At 48.3% G+C, this 21,292-nt stretch overlaps 1 protein-coding gene across 2 annotated transcripts in view; it reads right to left on the reverse strand.

The window, feature by feature from the left end:
- Esrrb (estrogen related receptor beta) overlaps positions 1-21,292 on the reverse strand; it is a 100,625-nt gene that overhangs the window by 15,658 nt on the left and 63,675 nt on the right. Inside the window, exons 1-4 of one of the 2 annotated variants that reach the window (XM_074067486.1) lie at positions 18,190-18,208; positions 17,971-18,087; positions 717-827; positions 170-331 (exon numbers count right to left, since the gene is read on the reverse strand). In XM_074067486.1, the coding sequence (XP_073923587.1) occupies positions 170-331; positions 717-827; positions 17,971-18,004 (307 nt within the window). In that variant the 5' untranslated portion in view covers positions 18,005-18,087; positions 18,190-18,208. Of the gene's footprint in view, positions 1-169; positions 332-716; positions 828-17,970; positions 18,088-18,189; positions 18,209-21,292 lie in introns of those variants that run through there. The other variant, XM_074067485.1, reaches the window with a different exon arrangement.

A 21,292-nucleotide genomic window follows, 5' to 3' on the forward strand; every position in this document is an offset into this window, starting at 1 on the left:
ACAGCTGCTCCCCCAATCTCACAGGAGGGCAAAGGACCCCGAGGCTTACCAAGGCCTCCCAGGCCACTTGAGGACCAGCCACCATGTATAAGACCACAGCCATGGGGAGGCCTCAGGGAACCTGGCTGAGAGCCCCTGACCACACTCTTCCCCTGCCCCCATGACTCACCTGGGATGTGCTTGGCCCAGCCGATGATAACCACAAGCTCCCGGTCAGCCAGGTCACAGAGAGTGGTCAGAGCCTTGATGTCCCCCTCAGGCATCCCAGGGGGAGGCATAGCATACAGCTTGTCTGGCTCGGCTACCAGTAGGTATGAGACAATCTTGGTCACTGAAATGGCCAAAAAGGAAAGGTGACTATCAGGGCAAAGAGGGGAAGCCTAGCACAGGTCAGGAGAAGGGTCCCAGGAAGATCAAACATGGCTGGAATTTCTCTGCTGTGATTTGAGTGAGTGGAAAATAGCCCTCCATGGGAGCTTGCCTGATGACTTTTTTGGGAGGAACCTGCAGAGCACCTTTGGGAGGATGCTGAGGCCCATTCTTCATTTGGAGCCATGTTCTGTGTTGTCCCATGAGGATGGGCCTTCTGAATGAAGCCAGGCAACCATGCCAGGCACAAATGCTCCCTCCCCAAGATCCACACCATCCCATAATCCAGTGATGGGAGATGGCATTTCCCCAGTTGGAAAAGGGATATGGACTGCCCTTGTACACACATGGCTTTTTAGCAGGTGGAGAGATTTGTAGGCTCAGGTATGGGCTGCTCTCTGAGTCCAACCGTCGCTTATATTTCTGGCGGCCTCCACGCACTCGGTCGAGGCGTACACCTGTTGAGGAGGAAAAGTGACAGTCTCAATAGTGCCAGAGGTGCTATGGATTTCAGCACTGGCTAAGCCCTTCAGGTCATGCCCACAAGGCCAGCCTCAGGCCAGGTGACTAGCTAATCCTAAAACAATTGCTTAATAGTAATGGCCCAGCTGAAGTCAAGGCTTGGTCCTGCCACTCTGGGTTCCAAGTGACCTCTGGCTCTTGAATTTTCAAATCTCCAAAAGACAGAACACAATACCACCTGAGGAAGAAGTCAGTGTTTTAGGTCTACTCTGCATCCAGGAAGGGTGGAGTTCACTTGTCAAGATGGACAGCACCCCTTGCCTTTGTGGGGTGCTGGGATCATCAGACTTTTCATGGAAGTACATAGTGGGCTCAGGGCTTTGGGTGAGCACTGCACCCGGGAGCACACAAACTCAGTCACCAAACCATGTAGAAACTGTCACATCAGCTCCAAAGTATGAACACAGAAAGCACCAGAGGGCATGGCAGGGAATAAGATGGACAATGTGGTTCCCAAGAGCAGGGGTCCCTGACAGCCTGGAATCCACTCTGCCTTCCTGCCACAGGCTCTCCAAAGCCAGCCCTTGTGCAGTCTCCTTTACAGACTCCTTGACTTAAGCTAACATGAGCTCTTGTCCTGACCATGAAAAGTGACTTTACCAAAACACATAAAAGGTCAGATGTGGAACCACAGGCCTCAGAGGAAGAAAAGTGAAGTGGCTACCTGTGTCTGAGGTGACAGGCAAAGTTATATTCTTTCCATCAAAGATAAGAGCATCATTTTCCCAGAGTTGCAGCCAGTTCACCTTGGGGCCACCCCTCCCTTGGGTAAGCAACAGAACAGGCCCCAGAGCAGAAGCAGCGATCACTTTCTCCCAGTCCTAGGCCTCTTCCATCCTCCACTCCAAGGAGGTGGCAGACCAGCCCTGCCCACTCAGGCCTTGGTCCAGGAGAGGTAAGAGGCAGCCAGAATGATTGCAACCTAATGGAAGGAAGAGTTAGATCCCATTCATGCCAGGGGCAATCTTCTGGCTATTTCTTTCAGCAAATACTTTTAAGTCCTAGAACAAGAGGAAGATTCTTATTGCAAAGACAGCAATTGAAAGTAAAATGACTTTATGGGATGGGTAGGAGCAATTCATTTAAGCTGAGGGCGGGCACCAACCACCACTGTTTCCAATACAGTGCTGCAGCCCACATCCTCTTCCCTGAGGGCAAGGAAGGTGGTTGAGCTCAAGACCACAAGGCTGTGGCTTAAGTGGTAAAGCACCTGCCTAGCAAGCCTAGGAAGCATGATGCCCTAAGTTCAAACCCCGGTACCACCAAAAAAGTTTTAAAAATAAAAGAAGAAAAAGAACATGGGATTTCAGGGGCCAGTTACACTTTGCATTCACACCACACCCTGGTACTTGTCCTTAGTACTCCGTATGCTGCCATGAACATGGGGTTGAGAGTGTGCTCAGCATTTCAACCCTGACTTCTATTTAAGGTCACTCTCATCAGGCAACAGGAGGTGCACCTGTAATCCTAGCACTTGGGAGGCTGAGGCAGGAGGATCATGAGTTTGAGGCCTGCCTGTAAGGAAAATGTATTTGTTACCCTCTTAGATTACTTAAAAATATCTCAGGCCATCATCTTAGGTGACTTGCATGTTTAAAGGGTCCTTGCTTCTTCTGGATTCCTGTAGGACTCCATGGCCTGCCAACTGCATGCCCTAACCCATCCCCCAAGCCTTTTAGCCAATTGAGGGAGAGTGTGAACCTTTGACCTGGACAAATCCTGGGTTAGGGGCAGGTACAACTGTGTCAGGGATATAAGGAGGAGCCACTGTCAGCCATCTTGTGCTCATGTGTCCACTCAGCTGGAGTAAGTACAGGCTTGTACCCTTTTGATCAAAAGAAATTGCCTTGTCAAGATTTTCTGTCTCTCGTGTGTCTGTTTTTGGCATGGAGGGTCTTTAATTCCAACAAGCCTGAGCTACATATCAAGAATGTCTCAAAAAAACAAACCAAAACCAACCAAACAAAGAAACACAGTTGACGCCTCTGCTGGATATGAAATTTGGGTTCTACCCCTCCCTGTCAGAGCATAGATGGCCCTATGACAAAGGCACAGCCAATGGAATTAACAGGCACAAAGAAGTAGTCCAAATGTGGGCAGCCCCAGGGTGACTCCTGGTTTTGGACACACTCCCTACTCCTGGGTGCTCGCTCAGGGCTCCTGTAGTTTCTGAGTGTGATCCTCCGCCCTTGATAGGCCTCTTATAAGCCCTGCTCTGCCTGGAGATTCAGACATGGTTGTAGCTGATCTTATCTGTGCTGGAATGGTTTCTTCAGGAGTGGAATCTTCAGGAGACAAGGGTGTGCACACAAGCAGTCTGGGGGAAAGAAGGAAGCCAACAGTGAGTGTGTTGCTTGAGTAGGTGACCTCTGTAGACAGACGAGGCTCAACTGGTTGGACCTTTGGACTTGGTGTAGATCAGGCCTTGGTGATCTACCAATCATCAGTGAGAGCCTGCTTTGGCACCTCCTGCCTGCCTCACAGGTCAGATTGAGCCAGTCATGGCCATGGAAAGCCCTGGGGCAGAGCAGATCGGCATACACGCTGGCAAAGGTCCTGTCGAGTCAGTGTGCAGGAACCTTCTCTGCTGCCTTTCTTCTCAAAGTGTGGTTCACAGAGTTGTGTCGCTATCACTTGGGGCTGTTCAAAGTCTGAACATCTCAGGACTGGCCTCCAAAGAATCAGAACCGGCCTCTTAGCAAGGTGATGGGCAGCACGGAGCCTAGGGGTGCTGCTCTAGGGTATCCCAGCAGATGGGGCTGTACACTCCAGCTCCACCAGCCCCTTCACCTTAGGGAACAGCTGAGTCCATGCAACACGCTAACCCCGAATGCTGGTGGGATTGTGGCAGACCTTTGCCCTCACTCCTGCAAACCAGAGCGGGCAGAAGGACAGACACACAAACACGGGAAGGACAGTTCCTCCTCTGAGGGGGTGAGATTCCCTAGTGAGAAAGTTTCTAGCTCCATGATGTGACACATAGTCACAGAAGATTCCGACCTACCCCACCCAAGGAACCCAACTCCCACCCTAACTAAGCTCTGCCTCGCCTTGAAATGCTGGCAAGATCAACAATGAAAATCCAAACTTCATTCACAAAGGACCATGAGGACTGCATTTGCAGGACACCCACATGTGGGGGGGGGGGGCAGGTAGCCCGGTCTCACTTTCCCTTCTCTCTCCAGAAGTCACTGTAAGAAGCTGACCTCAACCCCAGGCACTGTCAGCTAGACAGACAACTGCCCAACAAAAAGTAAAAAGGAATCCATCCTTTAATAAGGTAGATGGGCAGTGACCACTTTTGCAGATGCTCCTTTTGGAATGTTCTCTGACCTGTTGCAGTCTGACCTTAATGTTCAGGAAAAATTTATGAATACAAGAATGGACATTTCTCTTTCCTCCTCATTCCACACCAGGCTGGTGCTTCTTCAAGAGCCCTTGGGATTCCCCTATGGACCAGGTGCCCCTTGAGCCCAGCGGCTGCTCATGGCCTACTCCAGGGTCTGTCATGGAGTTAATGCACGGTGGGTGCTTCCAAAAATCACTGTGTACAACTTTGGGTTAAGTCACATTAGCAGTGACAATGGTAACAGCATGATCCAAAAAGGACTTCCTGTATATAGTATGTCATTTAACCCACAAAATGTACAGCAGGTGTTACTTTCCAAATAAGAAAAACTGAGGCTTAGAAGGAATCAATAATTTGTCTCCACCCACCAAAAAAAAAAAAAAAAAAGCCAGTATCCAAGCACCTTGTCATTCCAAGGAGTGACCTTCAGGGCACAGCAAAGAGAAACTCTCCTCCTCTAAGTTTTCTCTGTAGATCTTTACAGCCTACTGGTCAATAGCTTGGATCAATGTCAATAAATGTATCAATTATCAGCTTTTTTTTTTTAAAGGCGCTCATTAGGTTTAATCATGCACACATAGAGGCCTGGTGAAATGGGTCTGCTCTCCTTGCTTCTGACAGCTTCTCTGATCCCCTCTATGCAGAGTCCAGCCCAGAGATCCAGTGATGGTGTTCCAGGCTGATCTTTATCCCTTACAGGTTATACAGCCTCAGATGAAGTGGTTCTTATAGCCTCAGTTTCACCATCAGGCCACGATGGTGAAACCCACTCTGCTCTCAACCTGTGGCTTTTGTGACAACGGAATGACTTAGTGGTAGGTCACAAGGTGGTTCCAATAGGCTGAGTGAGGCAACCCCCTTGGCCCCCTGTGATTGGGCCTCCACCTGGTGCCCAGCACGCCACCACAGGCTTGTACCCCTCTGTGCCCTTCAGCTCTTCCTGTCAGTGGATTCTTAGAGAACAAGCCCAGGCTGTCCGAGAAGCTAGGGCTGACCATATAACCTGGGTCCAGCCAATGGCATGTAAGGCCAATAGATGTCTAGGTGCGGGCTTCTGGTAGCAATTTTGCTCTTTAGATGAAAGGAACAAACACATTTGGGGGAACTTTTGCGCCTTTCTGCCCCAGACTGGAAGATGAAGCCTAGGGTTGTGGCAAAAACCTTGCAACCATGTGGCAGCCATCTGAGGACACCAAAACACATGGGAGAAGAAAGAGTGAAGCCCTTGATACTATGGCTGAGCCAGACGCCTATGTAACACCAGCGGTGGTCCATCTCCTGAAATCTTGTTTGCAGGAGCATTCAACCTTGTTTATTTGGTGCTTAAGCCCCTAGCTGTCAAGCCTGTAACTTGCAGCAGAAAACAGTTTTACTGACTGATACACGGCCAATTACTTTTTAAATTAGGATGTGACTTGCAAACACTGCCTGGGGGTGGGAATAGAGAGTCTTGAATTTCAAATGAAAGTTTCCTTATTGTTTGTGCACTTGTATTAGCAAAATATCTAAAAAGTTGACTCAGAAAACACAATTAAAATTGGAATGAACTTACAATTGTTGTCTGGGATAATAAAAACCCTAAGATATAAAGCACTGCAGACCCACAAATACTGGACATGGCCTTTGGTTTAAACACTGTTGAATACTGCTTAACCTTTTAATGTGTGCATGTTAAAAATTTAATATTCCGCCCCCCCCCCCCTTTTTTTTAGCAGTACTGGAGATTGAATTCAGGGCCTTGCACTTGCTAGGCAGGTGCTCTACCCTGTGAGCCACACTGTCAGCCCTTTTCGCTTTGATTATTGTTGAGATAGGATCTCACCTTATAGCTGGTTTAGCCTGGACCATGATCTTATTTGTATTTCCCCAATAGCTTGGGGTGACAGACATGCGCCATTGCACTTAGCAGGCTGAGATGGGGTCTCGAAAACTTTTTGCCCAGGTTGGCCTAGAACTGTGATTTTCCTGATCTCTGCCTACCACATAGCTAGGATTTTAGGCACAAGCCACGGCACCAGCCAAAAATTTAATATTTCTAAAGTGTTTCACGAATACTTGACTCCGTGCAGATGGAGTCCTTGAATTGAGCCCAGGGCCAGATAAGTGGGCCTTACTCTTGACCAATATGATAAGTGCCCTAAACCTCTAAGCAAAGAGCTCACCTGGATCAGATCTGGGTATCATCCCTAACTACTTCTGGCTAGCTGTGCTATCTTCTGTAAGTTTCTGCACTTTTCTGTGTCTCCACTTCTTCACCTACAAAAAGGGACAGCTATAGTGCCTGTCTCATAGGGACACTAAGTATTTAACTCCCAATAAGTTAATGCATGAAGTATCTAAAATAAGGTAGATGCCAAGTATTAAGTGCTCAATAAATCTTAACTAATATTATTTAAAAATACCTCATCCTTGAAGATGTTCTGTACCTTGACTGTATGTGGTGGTATATCGGTGTATTGTACAATAGTTTTGGAAGATGTTGCCATTAGGGGAAACTGGGAGAAGGGTACATGGGATCTCTGTACTTTCCTATAAGTACAAGTGAGTCCACAATCATCTCAAAATAAAAAGTTTAACTAAAAGCTTTCATCATCTGACCCAGCAATTCCACTTCTAGGTTTCTACCCAAAAGAACAGAAGGCAGAGGTCAGTGGAAGAATGCTTGCCCAGCATGAACAGTACTCTGGGTTCCATCCCCAGCACAGAAAAAGGCAGGAATTTAGGTCTGGAGCCATGGCTCAAGTGGTAGAGTGCCTGCCTAGCAAGTGCCAAGGCCCTAAGTTCAAACCCCAGTACTTAAAAAAATAGATCAATGGATAAATAAATACATGTACATGTACACTGTTTGGTCATAGAAAGGGTTCTGATACGTTTCAGTATGGATGAACTGTAAAAGCACTGTGCTACGTGACATAAGGCAGCGGAAAACATTCTAATTCCACTGAATTGAGGCATCTAGAGGAGTCAAATTCAGAGGCAGAAAGTAGACTGGAGCTTGCTGGCAGGGGTTAGGGGTAAGAAAAAGGGGCAAGGGGGAGTTAAACATTGAACAGGTATAGAATTCCCGCTGGGATGATGAAAACGTTTTGGGGATAGACGGGGATGAGTCCTATAAAACATGGTGAATATGCCATTAAACTGTACGCTTAAATAGGTTTGGGTTTGTTTGTTGTTATTGTGTTATTTATTTATTTATTTATTTATTTTGAGACAAGGTCTTGCTATGTAGCCCAGGCTGGACGTAAACTGCTGATTTTCCTTCCTCAGTCTCCCAAGTGTTGGGGTTACAGATGTGTACCACTATTCCTGGCTTTAAAATGTTTCTCTAAGTGGCAGTTTTTATGTGATATATATATTATGCCACAATTTAAATAAAAACCATTAATGTGATATGCAAAGCCCACCAAATTGCACACTTTAAATAAGCAAGCTGTATCTCAATAGAACCATTAAGACTTTTAAAAACGCTAGCATGATACAGAAGTCTTGTGGAGTGCACTGAGTGCTGACGGCCATACAGTGTGGGACCATCTGGTGGATTCAGTCACCACTACTGCAAAGTTGAGTGCCCTCTTTAATAAAGGTTTGTGCAGCACACAGTAAAAACAAAGAAAACTTCTGAGGCCAGTGGAGTTAAACGCAAAATGTTCAAAACATATAGCAGAGTGCTGGGTAGACAGCAGGCTATCCATAGTTATAACCACCATGGATCAGGAGTGGTAAACAAAAATCCTCAAGAGCCAGGTGTGGTGGCTCGATCAGAAGGATCGAGGTTTGAAGCCAGCCCAGGCAAACAGTTCTTGAGCCCCTATCCTGAAAAAAAAAAAAAGAAAATCACAAAAAAGGGCTGGTAGAATAGCTCAAGTGGCAGAGCACCTGCCTACCAAGTGTGAGGCCCTGAGTTCAAACCACAGTACTGCCAAAAAAAATAAAGAGCCTAAGGTTTGGAGAACATAAATATCATGGCACCTAGCCCAACACAGGTGCCAACAGAGCTCAGTGGCCACCTCTCCAGCCCAAGAACATGTTCTGCTGTCAGCTGCAGTCACATCTGCTCCTACCCTACCAGCCTCACCACCAATGTGGTACCAACCCTGGTGCCTGAGGGGTCCCAGGCTCAGTGCACATGAAATAGCATAGAAGCTTCAGGGCACTATGGAGCAGAAACTCCTTGGGAGGAGGGGTGCTGGGCACCCCAAGCCTCTCAAGGCCATGCCCCATCTGCTGGCCTCTCCATCCAGAGGAGGACTGTAGGACCCTCCAGACAGATCACTTGCTGACTTGATATGATCAAGCTTCTGACTTTTCTTAATGGAAGTAAAATAATTCTCGCTTCCCTCCTCCTCCCTCCTTTCTTCTCATTTTCCGTCCCTAAGCTGGACAAGAGCCCAGTCCTTTGGAAGTAAAAATAGCCAAATGCGCAGGACAGCAGTTGAGGAGGCCAGTTTAAGTTCCTTTCTTTTATACCCAAGTGCTAAAAATATCTGGCTGAAGCCCTGCACCTGGCCCCAGGCCTGTTCTGGCACTGCTGCCCATCACACATCTCTTCCCACCAAGGGGGTTTAGACAGGACAGCAGGTGAAAAGGCCCTGAAACCAGCGTCCTTCTGGAGCTACTGTCCAGGGCTAAAGAAAGGCAGGATCCTTGCTGACCTTCCAAGGTGTTCATGGTCAAGACTTTTCTATTCTCTTATCTGGAATACCCTACCACCACCACCAAATTCAGCATCGTTGGTGTACTAATGACACAAGCAGGTTCCTGCCTGTGCAGCACTTCCCTTTACAAAGCCAGTCACACCCACCTCTCATTTGAGCCACAAGGTAATGTCAAGGAGGGAGAGTGCATGACTGTCATAAGTTCCAGAAGAAAACTGAGGGCTAGAAGGGTCAGGTGATCTGTCCAGGGTCACACAAGCCAGAAGGAAGGTGTGAGTCTTGATTTATGCCTGTCCAGGTCCTGTGCCTTTGTCCTGAGCTTCTGGCTGCCAGTCCTGCAGTCATCACAATGTCCTGGAACACGGACTCACCCCCAGACGACCTGGGGACACATCTAGGAATGGCCATCATTTCAAAGCTTCTCTAGTGGCTCTGATTGTGGGCCAGGTCTGGGTCTTACTGATACTTTTATCTAGTTAGGGTTCCATCCAGGGGATCTAGGCATTGACTCTTAGTCTGGTGACACATCTCACAGCTGACTCTCCAAAAGCCACAAGGCAGCCAGGTGGATAAAAGACACACCTAACAACTACCGTCCCAGGGCTCCTGCCAAATGCTCTGCAGGCTCCCAGTACCCCTGTGGGTAAGATGGAGTCCCAACATTCTGGACACTGAAGTTGTCTCCTCCCTCTCTGCTCTCCTCTCTGGATCCTTCTCGCCTTGGGCATCTTATCTCCAATGGTGTCTGAAACTTACTCCTCAGGAGAAAGACATTTCATCCAGCTTCCCCTACTTTCCCCACTTCAAGGAGGGGCTATGGGCATTGCTAGTAAGCAAAGTGTCCACACTGAGGTTGGGAATGGGCTTCACACACCAAGGCCACCAGACTCTGCCCAGCCCTGCCACTCACTAGCTGTATGGCCCTGGGACAAATCACCTACGTTCAGCTGGGCCAGATCAAGCATGGCAGGTACTTGTCACCTGTGCCATTACCTTCCATTTCCTAGCCTGTGAGAGATATTGCTAATCAATCATGGCACGGCTGCCTGCTGGTGCCAGGCACTGCCTCAGAGTCTTTCAATCATGGGCTGTAGGCAGTCACACCCACCATGGAGCTGACAGTCCAGCTTAGAGGCAATTTGCTATCCTGCAGCCTTAATTAGAGCAAGAATGTTAGAAGCTGCCAGAGAAGTACAAAACCCAACAAGTAAGTAAGGCTGTTTTGGACCAGGACAAGTTTGATGGAGAGGTAACCAAGGGGACACAATAGCATGGGGATGGAGTGATGACATGGGAGGCAAAGGATGAGAAAGAGCCGCTTACAGGACAGCATGGAAAGCAGAAGAAAAAACTCTGAAGGTGCCAAGGTAGGAAGTTTGTCACGCTTGGGGATCAAAAGCAAGCTGATGAGGCTGGAGCAGAATGGATGGGAGTGAGTGGACAGGAGAGGGATAGTGGGAGATGACCCTGAAGACGTGGGGAGGAGCTGGACCATGCAGGTAGCAGGGGGGAGGAGGGGAGGACTTTCTGGAGACCTAAATAGCTGTAAAACAAAAAGTTTAGAAAAAGGCGGTATTTGTAAAGAAGACTAAAAAGCCTGATTAACCACATAAGGAGGAAACTAGGCAGGCATGATGTGTACCACCACACCTAGTTAGGATGAGATTGGGTTTTTGTTGTGATTTTTTTTTTTCACAACACTGGAGTTTGAACTCAGGGCCTCATGCTTGCCAAGCAGGCTCTCTACAGCTTAAGCCACTCTGCCAGACTTTTTTTTTTTGCCATGGGTTATTTTGAGATAGGGTCTTACAAGCTATTTGCCCAGGGCTGACTTCAAACTGCTATCCTCCTGATCTCTGCCACCTGAGTAGCTAGGATTACAGGCGTGAGCCACTGACACACAACAGGACTTCGTGTTTTAATTACATAAAAACAAAGCCATACGGGCTAGGATGTAGCTCAGTGGTAGCATTCTTATCTAGCATTCACAAGAAGCTGGGTTCAATCTCAACACCAGAGAAGAAAAGATGAAAAAAAAAAAGTCGTAAAGGAAAAGATTGATAAACTCAGCTTGTTAAAACTGCTAACTTCTGTTCATCAAAGGATTCCATAAAAAAAGAAGTCACAAATGGGGAGACTGCTGCAATACTGACAAATGAAAAATGACTTGTCTAGATATTTTTTAAATGTTATATAACATATTTTCTATTGGAATATATAAAGAATGTCTACAACCAGTAGGAAAAGTAAAGTAGAAAAACAGGGGAAAGGCTCAGACAAGCACCTCATCACAGATAAGGAATGAATCACTAGTGGTCAATGAACACATGAAATATGCTTGTCACAAAGTCAAGAAAATGTATGTTAAAGTGGTCAGAAGACCACACTATACACACTAGCTAAAACCAAAAAGCACTGGTGAGACTATGAAGTCACCAGAACATTTGGTAGTAAAAGCGGAAACCAGTACAACCGAATTAAACCCAGTCACCACCACCTCATAGAACTGAAGAAGCTCACCCCTGCTCCCAGACCCTACCTGAGGCTCAGGAATAATCAACCAGGAAACAAGGCAGCACTGTTTACTAGCACAAGTCCCCAGAAGCCCAAGTCAAAAAGATAAACAAGTTCTACTCCACTCACATAATGACCCACACAGATAAACCCAGCACCCCGACTTATTTTTATCTTTTTATCAAAACCCAGCCCTGCTCGTTCCTTACATGTGCATGTGTCATCACAAAAGTATGTAGGACAGACACACTGCAGCCTGCAAAGTCTAGAATCTATTAACTTCTGCTATACTTCTGAAAATTAATGGATTACAGCACCTGCAACCTGAAGCATTCATCTCAGAAATGTTGACTAAAAATAGTCAAGGTGCAAACCACAGTCATCAGAGATTTAAATAGATGCTAAAACAAAAAATAAAAGCAAAGGAAAACAACACAAAACCCAGGATAGTGTCCACCACCTAGTGGAGAAAAGGGAATGGAGAACCTTAAAAGTAAGGGTGCTTTTCTTTGTCTTAGACGGTAGAGGTCAGAATGCTTTGTGGTTGGCATTATTTTCAACAACAATTCTTGTCCTCTACAGCATATTATTCCCTCCTTCCACACCTACAGAGTTTCAGCTGAGCAAATGACACTGAAGGTAGACTACAATTCCCAGACTACCCTGTAGAGAAGGGTAGCCATGTGACCATTTTGCTCCACCAATGGGCTGTGACTAGAACCATGTGCCCTTCAAATGACCTGGCATAGGCTTTTACTTCTTCTGGCTGTTTGTGAGATGGAAAGAACTGGGGCCCACAGGTGGAAGCCATGGCTGAGAATGGTAGAGCTGTCAACCAGTCCTGGGTTTCCTGTGATCTTTGAACTATTACATTAACAATGAAAGAACTAAATTTTTAACCTGCTCATGCTTCTGGGTTGGTTGTTTGCAAGGAAGAAAGGGAGTCTCTTTGTTACAGAAACATATCCCTACCCTACCTAATATTGTATATTATAAATATTTTTCTGAATCTGCTCAATGTTTGTTTATTTCATTTTGTTTTTTTTGAGTTAGGCTCTTGCTATGTAGCCCAGGATGGTCTCAAGCTTACTATGTTACCCAGGCTGGACTTGAACTCATGATCTTTCTGCTTCCACCTTTGTCTCTGCCCCACCCCATGCTTACAGGTGTCCTACCAAGCTCAGCCCAACATTTACTTTTTAAAGTTTTTGTTGTTGTTGTTGGAGGCGGGGATGGGAATCAGGTTTGAATTGAGTACTTCATGCTTGCAGAGCAGGAGTTCTACTGCTTAAGCCACATCTCCAGTCCATTTTGCTCAGGTTTATCTTGGAGGTAGGGGTCTTGCGAACTATCTGCCCAGGCTGGCCTTGAACCAAGATCCTCCTGATCTCAGCCTCCAAGTAGCTAGAATTACAGGCAGGAGCCACTGGCACCCAGAGTAGAGTTTTTTAAGAGTAAATGGGGGATAGTACCCTATCTTGAAAAATACCCAACACAAAAAAAGGGCTGGTGGAGTGGCTCAAGTGGTAGAGTACCTGTCTAGCATGTGTGAAGCCTTGAATTCAAACCCATGTGCCAGCAAAAATAAGAAAAAGAAAAAAGAACAAGGGTGACTTCAGGGCACAGGAGGGGCTGGCTTTTGAGAGGAGCACAACTATCCCTCCTTTAGGAGAGACAGAGGCAGAGGCAGAAGACATGCACTTGCCAGTGGGTAAATGTGTGGACTTGATTACTATTTTCACAAAATATGAAATGAGGCCAGGCTCAATGGCTCATGACATAATCTCAGCTACTTAGGAGGCAGAGATGGAGAGATGCATTACAGTTGGAGGGACTGGAAAGTTATTGAGCCCCCATCTCAACAAACAAGCTGGGCATGGTGGCGTAAGCCTATCATCTACTCAGGAGGCTTAGGCAGGAAGATTAAGGTCCAGGCTGGCCTTGGGCAAAAACATGAAATCCTACCTGAAAAACAAAGTTAAAAAGGGATGGGAAGACCGGTGACTCAAACCTATTATCCTAACTACTTAGAGGCTGAGACTGAAAGGATTTCAGTTCGAGGCCAGTCCAGGCAAAGAGTTTTCAAGACCCATCTCCAAATTAACCAGAGCAAAATAGAGTGGACGTGTAGCTCAAGAGGTAGAGTGCCTGAGTTCAAACCCCAGCCCCATCCAAAAATTGAGACAAATAAAATAAAACCAGTACTACATGATGAAGACTATCTATCTCAAATCAATGGTCAGCATCAGACTTCATGGTTGAATCCTAGGGAAGATGGGGACAAAAAGAGCATGACCATCCTTGTCATTCTCCTCTTACCAAGGAGGCAAGAGAGACTTGACTTACAGAAGTTAGAGCAACTTGTCCAGGAAGCTGGTAAATGGCAAAGTTGGGATTTTGCCAGATCTAAATAACTGTGAATCTGTTGTCCAGTGCTCTGGCAACAAACGCCCTGAGTGAACAGTAATAAGGATTCGATGCAGACAGAATCGCCTGTGTCTTCACTCAATCAACACTTGTCCAGCCAGAGGTCATTGTGCCTGAGAGTCTCAGAGGCTTCCAGCTCAGGGAGATCTTGTGAGCTGTCAGGCGAGGGGGCAGGGGTTGCAGGATGGAAAGTATCAGGCTGGGGAGGGGAGGTGTAGAAAACATAGATTATACTTCTCCGACTGTAGTTCAACGCTACTTTCTGAAAGGCTAGAGAGTTGGTTTGCTTCAAAACACAAACGTACTTCAGAAAAGAAAAAGAATTTTTAAAGACACTCATCTTTCATTCTCTTTCTTCACTCACAGGGCCAGATAAGTGGTATTTCTGACATGGGCTAGAGGCAGAATACTCTATAAATACAAAGCCATTAAATCCCATGCAGCAGGAACCTGATCAGGGCCTCCTTTTAATTTCCTGACATGAGCTGGCCACTAACCCAATTACCCAGAATCCCCCGAGGAGCCCTCCGCCTTTCCAACAAGCACAAAGAGAGAGAGAGTGCATATTGCATGGATGCTGGCCCAACTCTCACTGAAATCAAATATCTTTTAGAAAACACTAGGGAAGTGAGGAGCAGCAGGCAGGGGTGAGTGGGGAGGAAACAGAGTAACCCCTGGGGCTGGTGGCTGGAGGGAGGGGAAGTGAGGAGAGAAGGTGAAGTTTGCAGGGTCAGGCTAACTAGGGAGAGTTGCTGGAATCCCAGAGCCCTATTGAAGACTTGGGGAGTAGCCCAGAAATGCAGCAAATGAGTCTCCAGAGTTCTTCTGGATTGGAGGCTCCCAAATGCCAGGGGACCCTCCCATCCTGATTCCAGAACCAAGACGGGGCCAACCCAAGACAATGCCACCCTCTAAGACTCCCACTAGCAAGTCCAGGAAAAGAATCAAGGAGGCTGGACCTCAGTCTGCCTCACTGAATGCAATGTGCAGGCTGCTGACACGCCAGCATGAAGGAGACCACCTTTGAATCCGATGCTCTGAATGCCCCTGGGAGCTGACAAGGCAAAGCAAAGCCACAGTGATTCCACCAAAAGGAGCTGTCCCATCCAGCCTCAGCTTTACTGGTGATGCCCAGTAGGCTATCAGTGTCCCTGTCTTCTATGGAGGCATATGGGTTCGAGAAACTACATAGCAAGCACACCTGCGAGCCAGGAAGAGAATGGCAGCCACCAGGTCCTAACCCAGTTTAGATTTTGTCTTCAATTCTGTATATAAAGAAAAAAATCATTTTTTCCCTGAAAATAGATTTTGGTATACTGGATTCACATAAAGGAAAGTCAGACCTTGGGACATCGACTCCATTGCACAGCCTGTCCTAGTGCCCCAGAGCAGTGCAAGGGGAGGACAAAGGGAAGACACTTGGGGCACAGGATCAGTCCCCAACTAGCAATCTGGTAAGCCCTGAGACCAAGAAAACCACACATCTAACCTTTTCTCTGGTCATTGCTGGGGCCCCTAAACCATGGAGCAGTCTCTCAGGTGACTATTTAAAAAAAGGAAAGCTGGGTGCTGCTGGTGTCCACACCTGTAATCCCAGCTACTCAGGAGGCAGAGATCAGGAGGATCAAGGTTCAAAGCCAGCCTGGGTAAATAGTTCATAAGACCCTGTCTCAAAAATACACAACACAGCTAGGCACCAGTGGCTCATGCCTGAAATCCTAGCTACTCAGGAGGCAGAGATCAGGAGGATCGTGGTTCGAAGCCATCCCAGGCAAATAGTTCGTGAGACCCTATCTCAAAAAAAACTCTTCACAGAAAAGGGCCGGTGGAGTGGCTCAAGGTGTAGACCCTGAGTTCAAACCCCAGTATCAAAAAAAAAAGGAAAAGTTATCAATGATCTCGAGCTGCTGCATAGAAGAGGCCAGACTTGTGTAGATGATAGGAAGGACAAACAGCATTCACACTCTGAGTCCCTGTAAGGTGACACAGGCCCCAACTCAGGGCCACTGTGGGATCCTAATGCAGCTGCATGGAAGAGTGCAGTATGCTTCTTGGAGTCAAGTTGGAGACTAAGGGAAGACAGAGGGAGGAGGGAGCATAAGCTGGCCCGGGGGCTGAGCCAGCACACACAGCCCGTAGAGACACCCAAACAAAAGCCAAAAGCTGGAGCCGGGACAGCTGGCAAGAGCCTCTGCTTGGCAGGGACTCAGGCTCTTGAGTGAGGCTTGCTCCTCCTGAGGACAGGTCCCTGTGGAGCCCCCATCCCAAGATCTGGCCAAGGCTCCGGGGGGACACACACTAAGCCAAGTAAACAGCTCCCTCCACTCTCAAGAGGCTGTGCGTCATCTTTCGCCTTTTGGATTTGGACCTGCCAGTCATGGAGGAGTGAAGGGAGTGGGAGTGTTCTGGTGACTGTCCCTTCCTCCTGCAGCCACAGCTCCCTAATGGGCCTCTTCAGGCTTAGTACAACTGCCCAAGGAACATTGGACTGCCACCCTAGGTGAAGGCCAACAACCACTGTAAGTGGTAGGGGGGAGGGGCCCTTCCTACTCACATCAGTTCAGCCATCATGCTTGGGTCCCAGCAGCACCCCTCACACACCACAATCACAGAGACATGTACCAAATAGTTAGAGAGCCCCCCATCTCCAAAAATAGCCAGAGCAAAATGGACTGGAGGTATGGCTCAAGTGGTAGAGTGCCTGCTGTGTAAGAGTGAAGCCCTGAGTTCAAACCCCAGTCCCACAAAAAAAAAAAAACCCCAAAAAACAAAAAATTTGTTTTATAGTTGCAGAGGCTGGGGGAACCTGGCATGTAGAAACAGAAGTGGGGGGGGGGTCCCAGTTTCCTCAACACACAAAGGTCCATTCAAGCTGACTTACAGGCAAAGCATCTAAAATCCTGGCCCCTTCTCCAGAGGGCTCTGGGAAAGTGTTAGGAAGAGTGTCCAGTGTCCAGGCCTTGTGAAGACGGGGCTGGCCTTTGGAGGTCCACTTCCACACTGCCCTCTCCCAGGCAGGGAACCACACTCCAGGCTCCTTTCTCTTCTTTGCCAACCACCCATTCCCTGACTTCCCCACATCTCTTTTCCTGCTTCTTCCTACTTCTGTAAGGATCCCAAGGCCCAGAAATTCATCTGAAAGACTTTCCACTGGCTCCCTTTAAAAGATGCAGAGAAGATATACACACATACATACTGTTCACCCCCAAAATGGCACTGAACAAGGTTCAAACAGAGTAGATCGACAGGGACAGTGAGGAAGGAGACCCAGCACAGCTGTGTACATAATGAACCACATGTCACCTCAAGTTTCCCAGGAGCCACAGTAAAGGAGGTGTTAACTTCACCCTTCGTTTTAGTTAACCGGGTGTATCCAGAATACCACCATTTCTGCATGCAACCAGTTTTTAAAATGACCACTACCACATTTTACACTGATTTTACCATCCTAAGTCTTTGAAATCAGTGCGCATTTTACACTTAGAACACACCTCAGTTAGGACTAGTGCTCGGTCACTATGTGTGGTTTGTGGCTGCCATGCTGGATAGTACAGCTCTAGAGAAGAAAGAGGTGACGAGGAGAAAGTGAGAGGAAGGGAAGGCAGGTAGCGGGGACAGGAGAAGCATTCACCCAGAGGGAGCCACATCCACCCCCACCCCACCCCCAACAAACAAGGCCACTCTCTGCAGGTGAAAGGTAAGGTGCTGCATTTACTCTTCATAGGTGACATTAATACCTCTGGCCGTAATACCTCTGCCCTTCCATCCCCAAATACTAGCAAGCACTGGGAGTTAAACACTGCAACTCAAGCCTGCCTGTCCCAGGTGGAGAGGGCCCTGCCCCAAAGGAGGGCTTCCGAGAGTGACAAGCCAAGCCTGTCCAGGGCCCAAGTGGGGTCAGAAGTCCAGGAAGGACACGAAGAGCTCCCAGCTCCCTCCAGGAGTAGGACAGCTGCACTGGCTGTGGCAGGAGGCCTGCTTGCAGGGTGCAGGATGGCTTTGCAGGACGCACGTGCTGCCCTGGAGGGGGCCCACAGTTTGTGGGAGTCTCACAGGGCCTGAAAGTCCCCTGTGAGAAGATCTGAGCCCCTGTCCCCAGGCCTTGGCATGGGGCCTCAGCGTGGGGCCACTTACCTTCCTTCAGCATGCCCACTTTCAGGCATTTCATGAAGCGGCAGGCCTGGCAGGACTTGCGCCTCCGTTTTGTGATCTCACACTCGTTGGTGGCTGGGCAGCTGTACTCGATGTTCCCTGCAACACAGAGAGGGTTGCCAGGTGCCTGCCGTCCAGGACCCTGACTTGTTGGTAGACAGCTGGTTGGTGATTAACTGGCCAGAGCTATAACTCACCTACCTAGGGTGCCATAGGGCAGTGCTTCCCAAAGCAAGGGCTCTGAGCTGCCAGTCAGAGTACTTCACACTTGCTTCCTTCGGACTCCAGTCTGAAGGTCTGTCTGGGCCAGGCACCCACAGCCCTGAAACCACCACTAGACAGGGACATCAAAACTCACTGCACTGGCCTTTAATCCAGACAGCCCTGTGCAGACCACATCATCCATCCCTCTGCTTCCGTTGCTGGGAAAAGCCTTGTGGAAACTCAGCCCACAGGGGTCAGGGCCTGGGTTTTGTCGCCAGCTGGGAGGCCCATGCCAACCTTTGCTGACCTGGAGTCAATCACCTTTCTCCTACGGGTCTCGGTTTCCTCATCTGCAAAACAGGGGCTGACTCCTAACCAAAGGAATAGCAAGACCTTGAGTGAAAAGGTGCTTTAAAGCCAGGTGCCAGTGGCTCACCTATAATCCTAGGTACTTGGGAGGCAGATTTCAGGAGGATTGTGGTTCAAGGCCAGCCCAGGCCTCGAACCCAGTTCAAGACGCCTTAACTCAAAAACACCCAACACAAAACAGGGCTGGAGGAGTGGTAGAGTGCCTGTTTAGCAAGCATGAGCTGCTGAATTGAAACCCCACTACCACAAAAAAAAAACCCAAAAACCAACTTTGTAAAGTGTGAGCTTGGGGGGTGGGGTGCACCTAGCCCAAGTGGTAGAGCACATGCCAAGTGCAAGAGTGCCAAGGGCAAGCAGGAGGCTCAGTACTGCAAGAAAACAAACACTGGTGCAGAGTGTGGGTCAATAAGGATGCAGTCAATTTTATAAGGACATTTGTGTGTGTGTCAGAGAGAATTTGCGACTCATTTCCAAGTGGGTTATAATGGGGCTATCATCAACCCGACCCTGGGTTTCTAGGAGGCTGTGAGCTCTGTGAAGACAGAGTGTGTGCTGCTCAGTAAACTCCAAAAGTACCTGGAACAGGCTGGTGGAGTGCTCAAGTGGGAGAGCACTTGCCTAGCAAACTCAAAGCCCTGAGTTCAAACCCCAGTGCCACCAAAGGAAAAAAAAAAAGACAGTTTAGGGCTGGAGGAGTGGTTCTAGTGGTAAGAGTGCCAGCCTAGTAAGTCTAGAAAGTGTGAGGCCCTGAGTTCAAGCCCCTGTACTGCAAAAAAGTACCTGGAACCACCGCCTCCCAATAGGCAGGGGCAACACTAGGAGGAGGAACAAATACTCTCCCCATTTCACAGATGAGAAACCTGGGCCTTCCAAAGTGCTTATGGGCAGCGTGAATACCCAGTCTTATGAAATCTACTGACCTTCAAGTCAGGGAGACCCCTGGTCCTTATCAGCACCTCGTCCTGGGGAGGGCTTACAGGCCAGTCAGAAGGCTGTGGCTTTCTGACACCACACTTAAGCGTGCACTGTGCACCTGCATCACACCTGGTGCTGGAGGGCAAGGCCACGGGATGTCAAGTCAAGTCCCTCAAAGCAGCCCCACATAGATATCACCTTGGGAGGGGAAGGGAGAAGCTGGAAGCCTGCCTGTCCTCTGAACCCACCTACTTTATAGTAACAACATCTAGGGGTTATCATGCTCTTACTAGGTGCATATCTGCATTGGCTCCCTCCAATCCTCACCACAACCTGAACTGGCACACCATGGACCCATTTCACAGACCAAGAAACTGAGACATGGGGAACAGAAACAAGTTACCCAAGGCTGCCCAGAGCCCTACAAGGATAAGCCCCTGTTGCTAATCCAGAAGCTGAGGTGGCCTGGTGACCTGCAGGTGAGGAGGGCATCCTCAGGAATCCATCCCTGTGCCACAGCCTCTCCATGTGGGATATGGAAAAACACTACGGGATTTTCTTTGTTCCTTTTCTTTTGGGGGATACTCAGGGCCTCTCGCTTGCTAGGCAGGTGCTCTATCACTTGAGCCAAGCCCCCAGCCCTTTTTGCTTTAGTTATTTTTCAGATAGAGTCTCCCTTTTTGCTGAGGCTTGGCCTTGGACCTCTGCCTACTTAGCAGGGATTACAGGTGTGCACCACCATGTTGAAATGAGGTCTCACTAAGTTTTTTTTCCCCAGGCTGGTCTTAAGCCTTGAACCTCCTGATCTCTGCCTCCTAAGTAGCTGGGATTACAGTCGTGAGCCACTGCACCCATCTTTACACTACTGGATTTTCTAGGAATAAGTACAAACCATGTGCAACCACTGACAGAATACTTGAAAGGAAGAATGGTATTGGGCCCCGATGACAACAGGATTAACTGCATGGAGCACTCACCACAGCTGTGAGTACTCTTACACATTTCTACTGGAGAGGAAGCTGGCTTTCTTGAAGAGAGAGTTGGGTGGTGCAGGCACCCCCTTCCTCCCTGTCCCACCTCCTGAGGGAGGACTGGAGTCATCCTCTGTGTTGGAGGGGGAAAGGGATGAGGGGAGAAGGGATGAAGATTCTGTGCTCCTCACCCTCTTCTATCCACCCCTCCATTTACCAGAGTACCCACTTGTTTGACTTAGAAAACAACTTAATGCTCACACAAGGATTAAGGTAAAATTAAAGAGAAGCAGAAAGGAGGAAAACACATGAATTAACTGAGGCATTGTTTTGGCTTGCAGGGCTCTGGAGAATTTGGCCTCTGTCTCACTCCTCCCTCCATCTCCAGCCTCCCCAGCAGAGTGCCTCCACTCCCCAGCCACTCTGCATAATTACCAGTGCCAGGCCTTTGCTTCAGGACTGAGGACAAACCCACCACACTCCCTCTGCCCCCACTGGGGAAGGGAGGTGTTTCTTCTCTCTGCTGACCACCCACTACCATCCTATTGCCTTGTTCTGTCTGTCTCCTCCACCCAGGTCAACTCCTCTCTGCAGTCCAAATACTCAGCACACAGTAGGTGCTCAATACATCCTGACAGGGAACACGGACCAGTGGTCATTGTGGTACAGCTGCAACCCTAATTTACGTGTCTTTAACTTTCCCAACAACCCTGGAGATGAACTGATTTTTCTCCGAGTTACAGATGAAAGCCAGGTATGGTGATATCCGCCTGTAATTCCAGCACTTGGGAAGCTGAGGCAAAAGGATAGAGAATTGGAGGCTAGCCCATGCTACATAGTAAGAC

Source organism: Castor canadensis, chromosome 3, assembly GCF_047511655.1.
Source record: "Castor canadensis chromosome 3, mCasCan1.hap1v2, whole genome shotgun sequence".
Classification (NCBI taxonomy): Eukaryota; Metazoa; Chordata; class Mammalia; order Rodentia; family Castoridae; genus Castor; species Castor canadensis.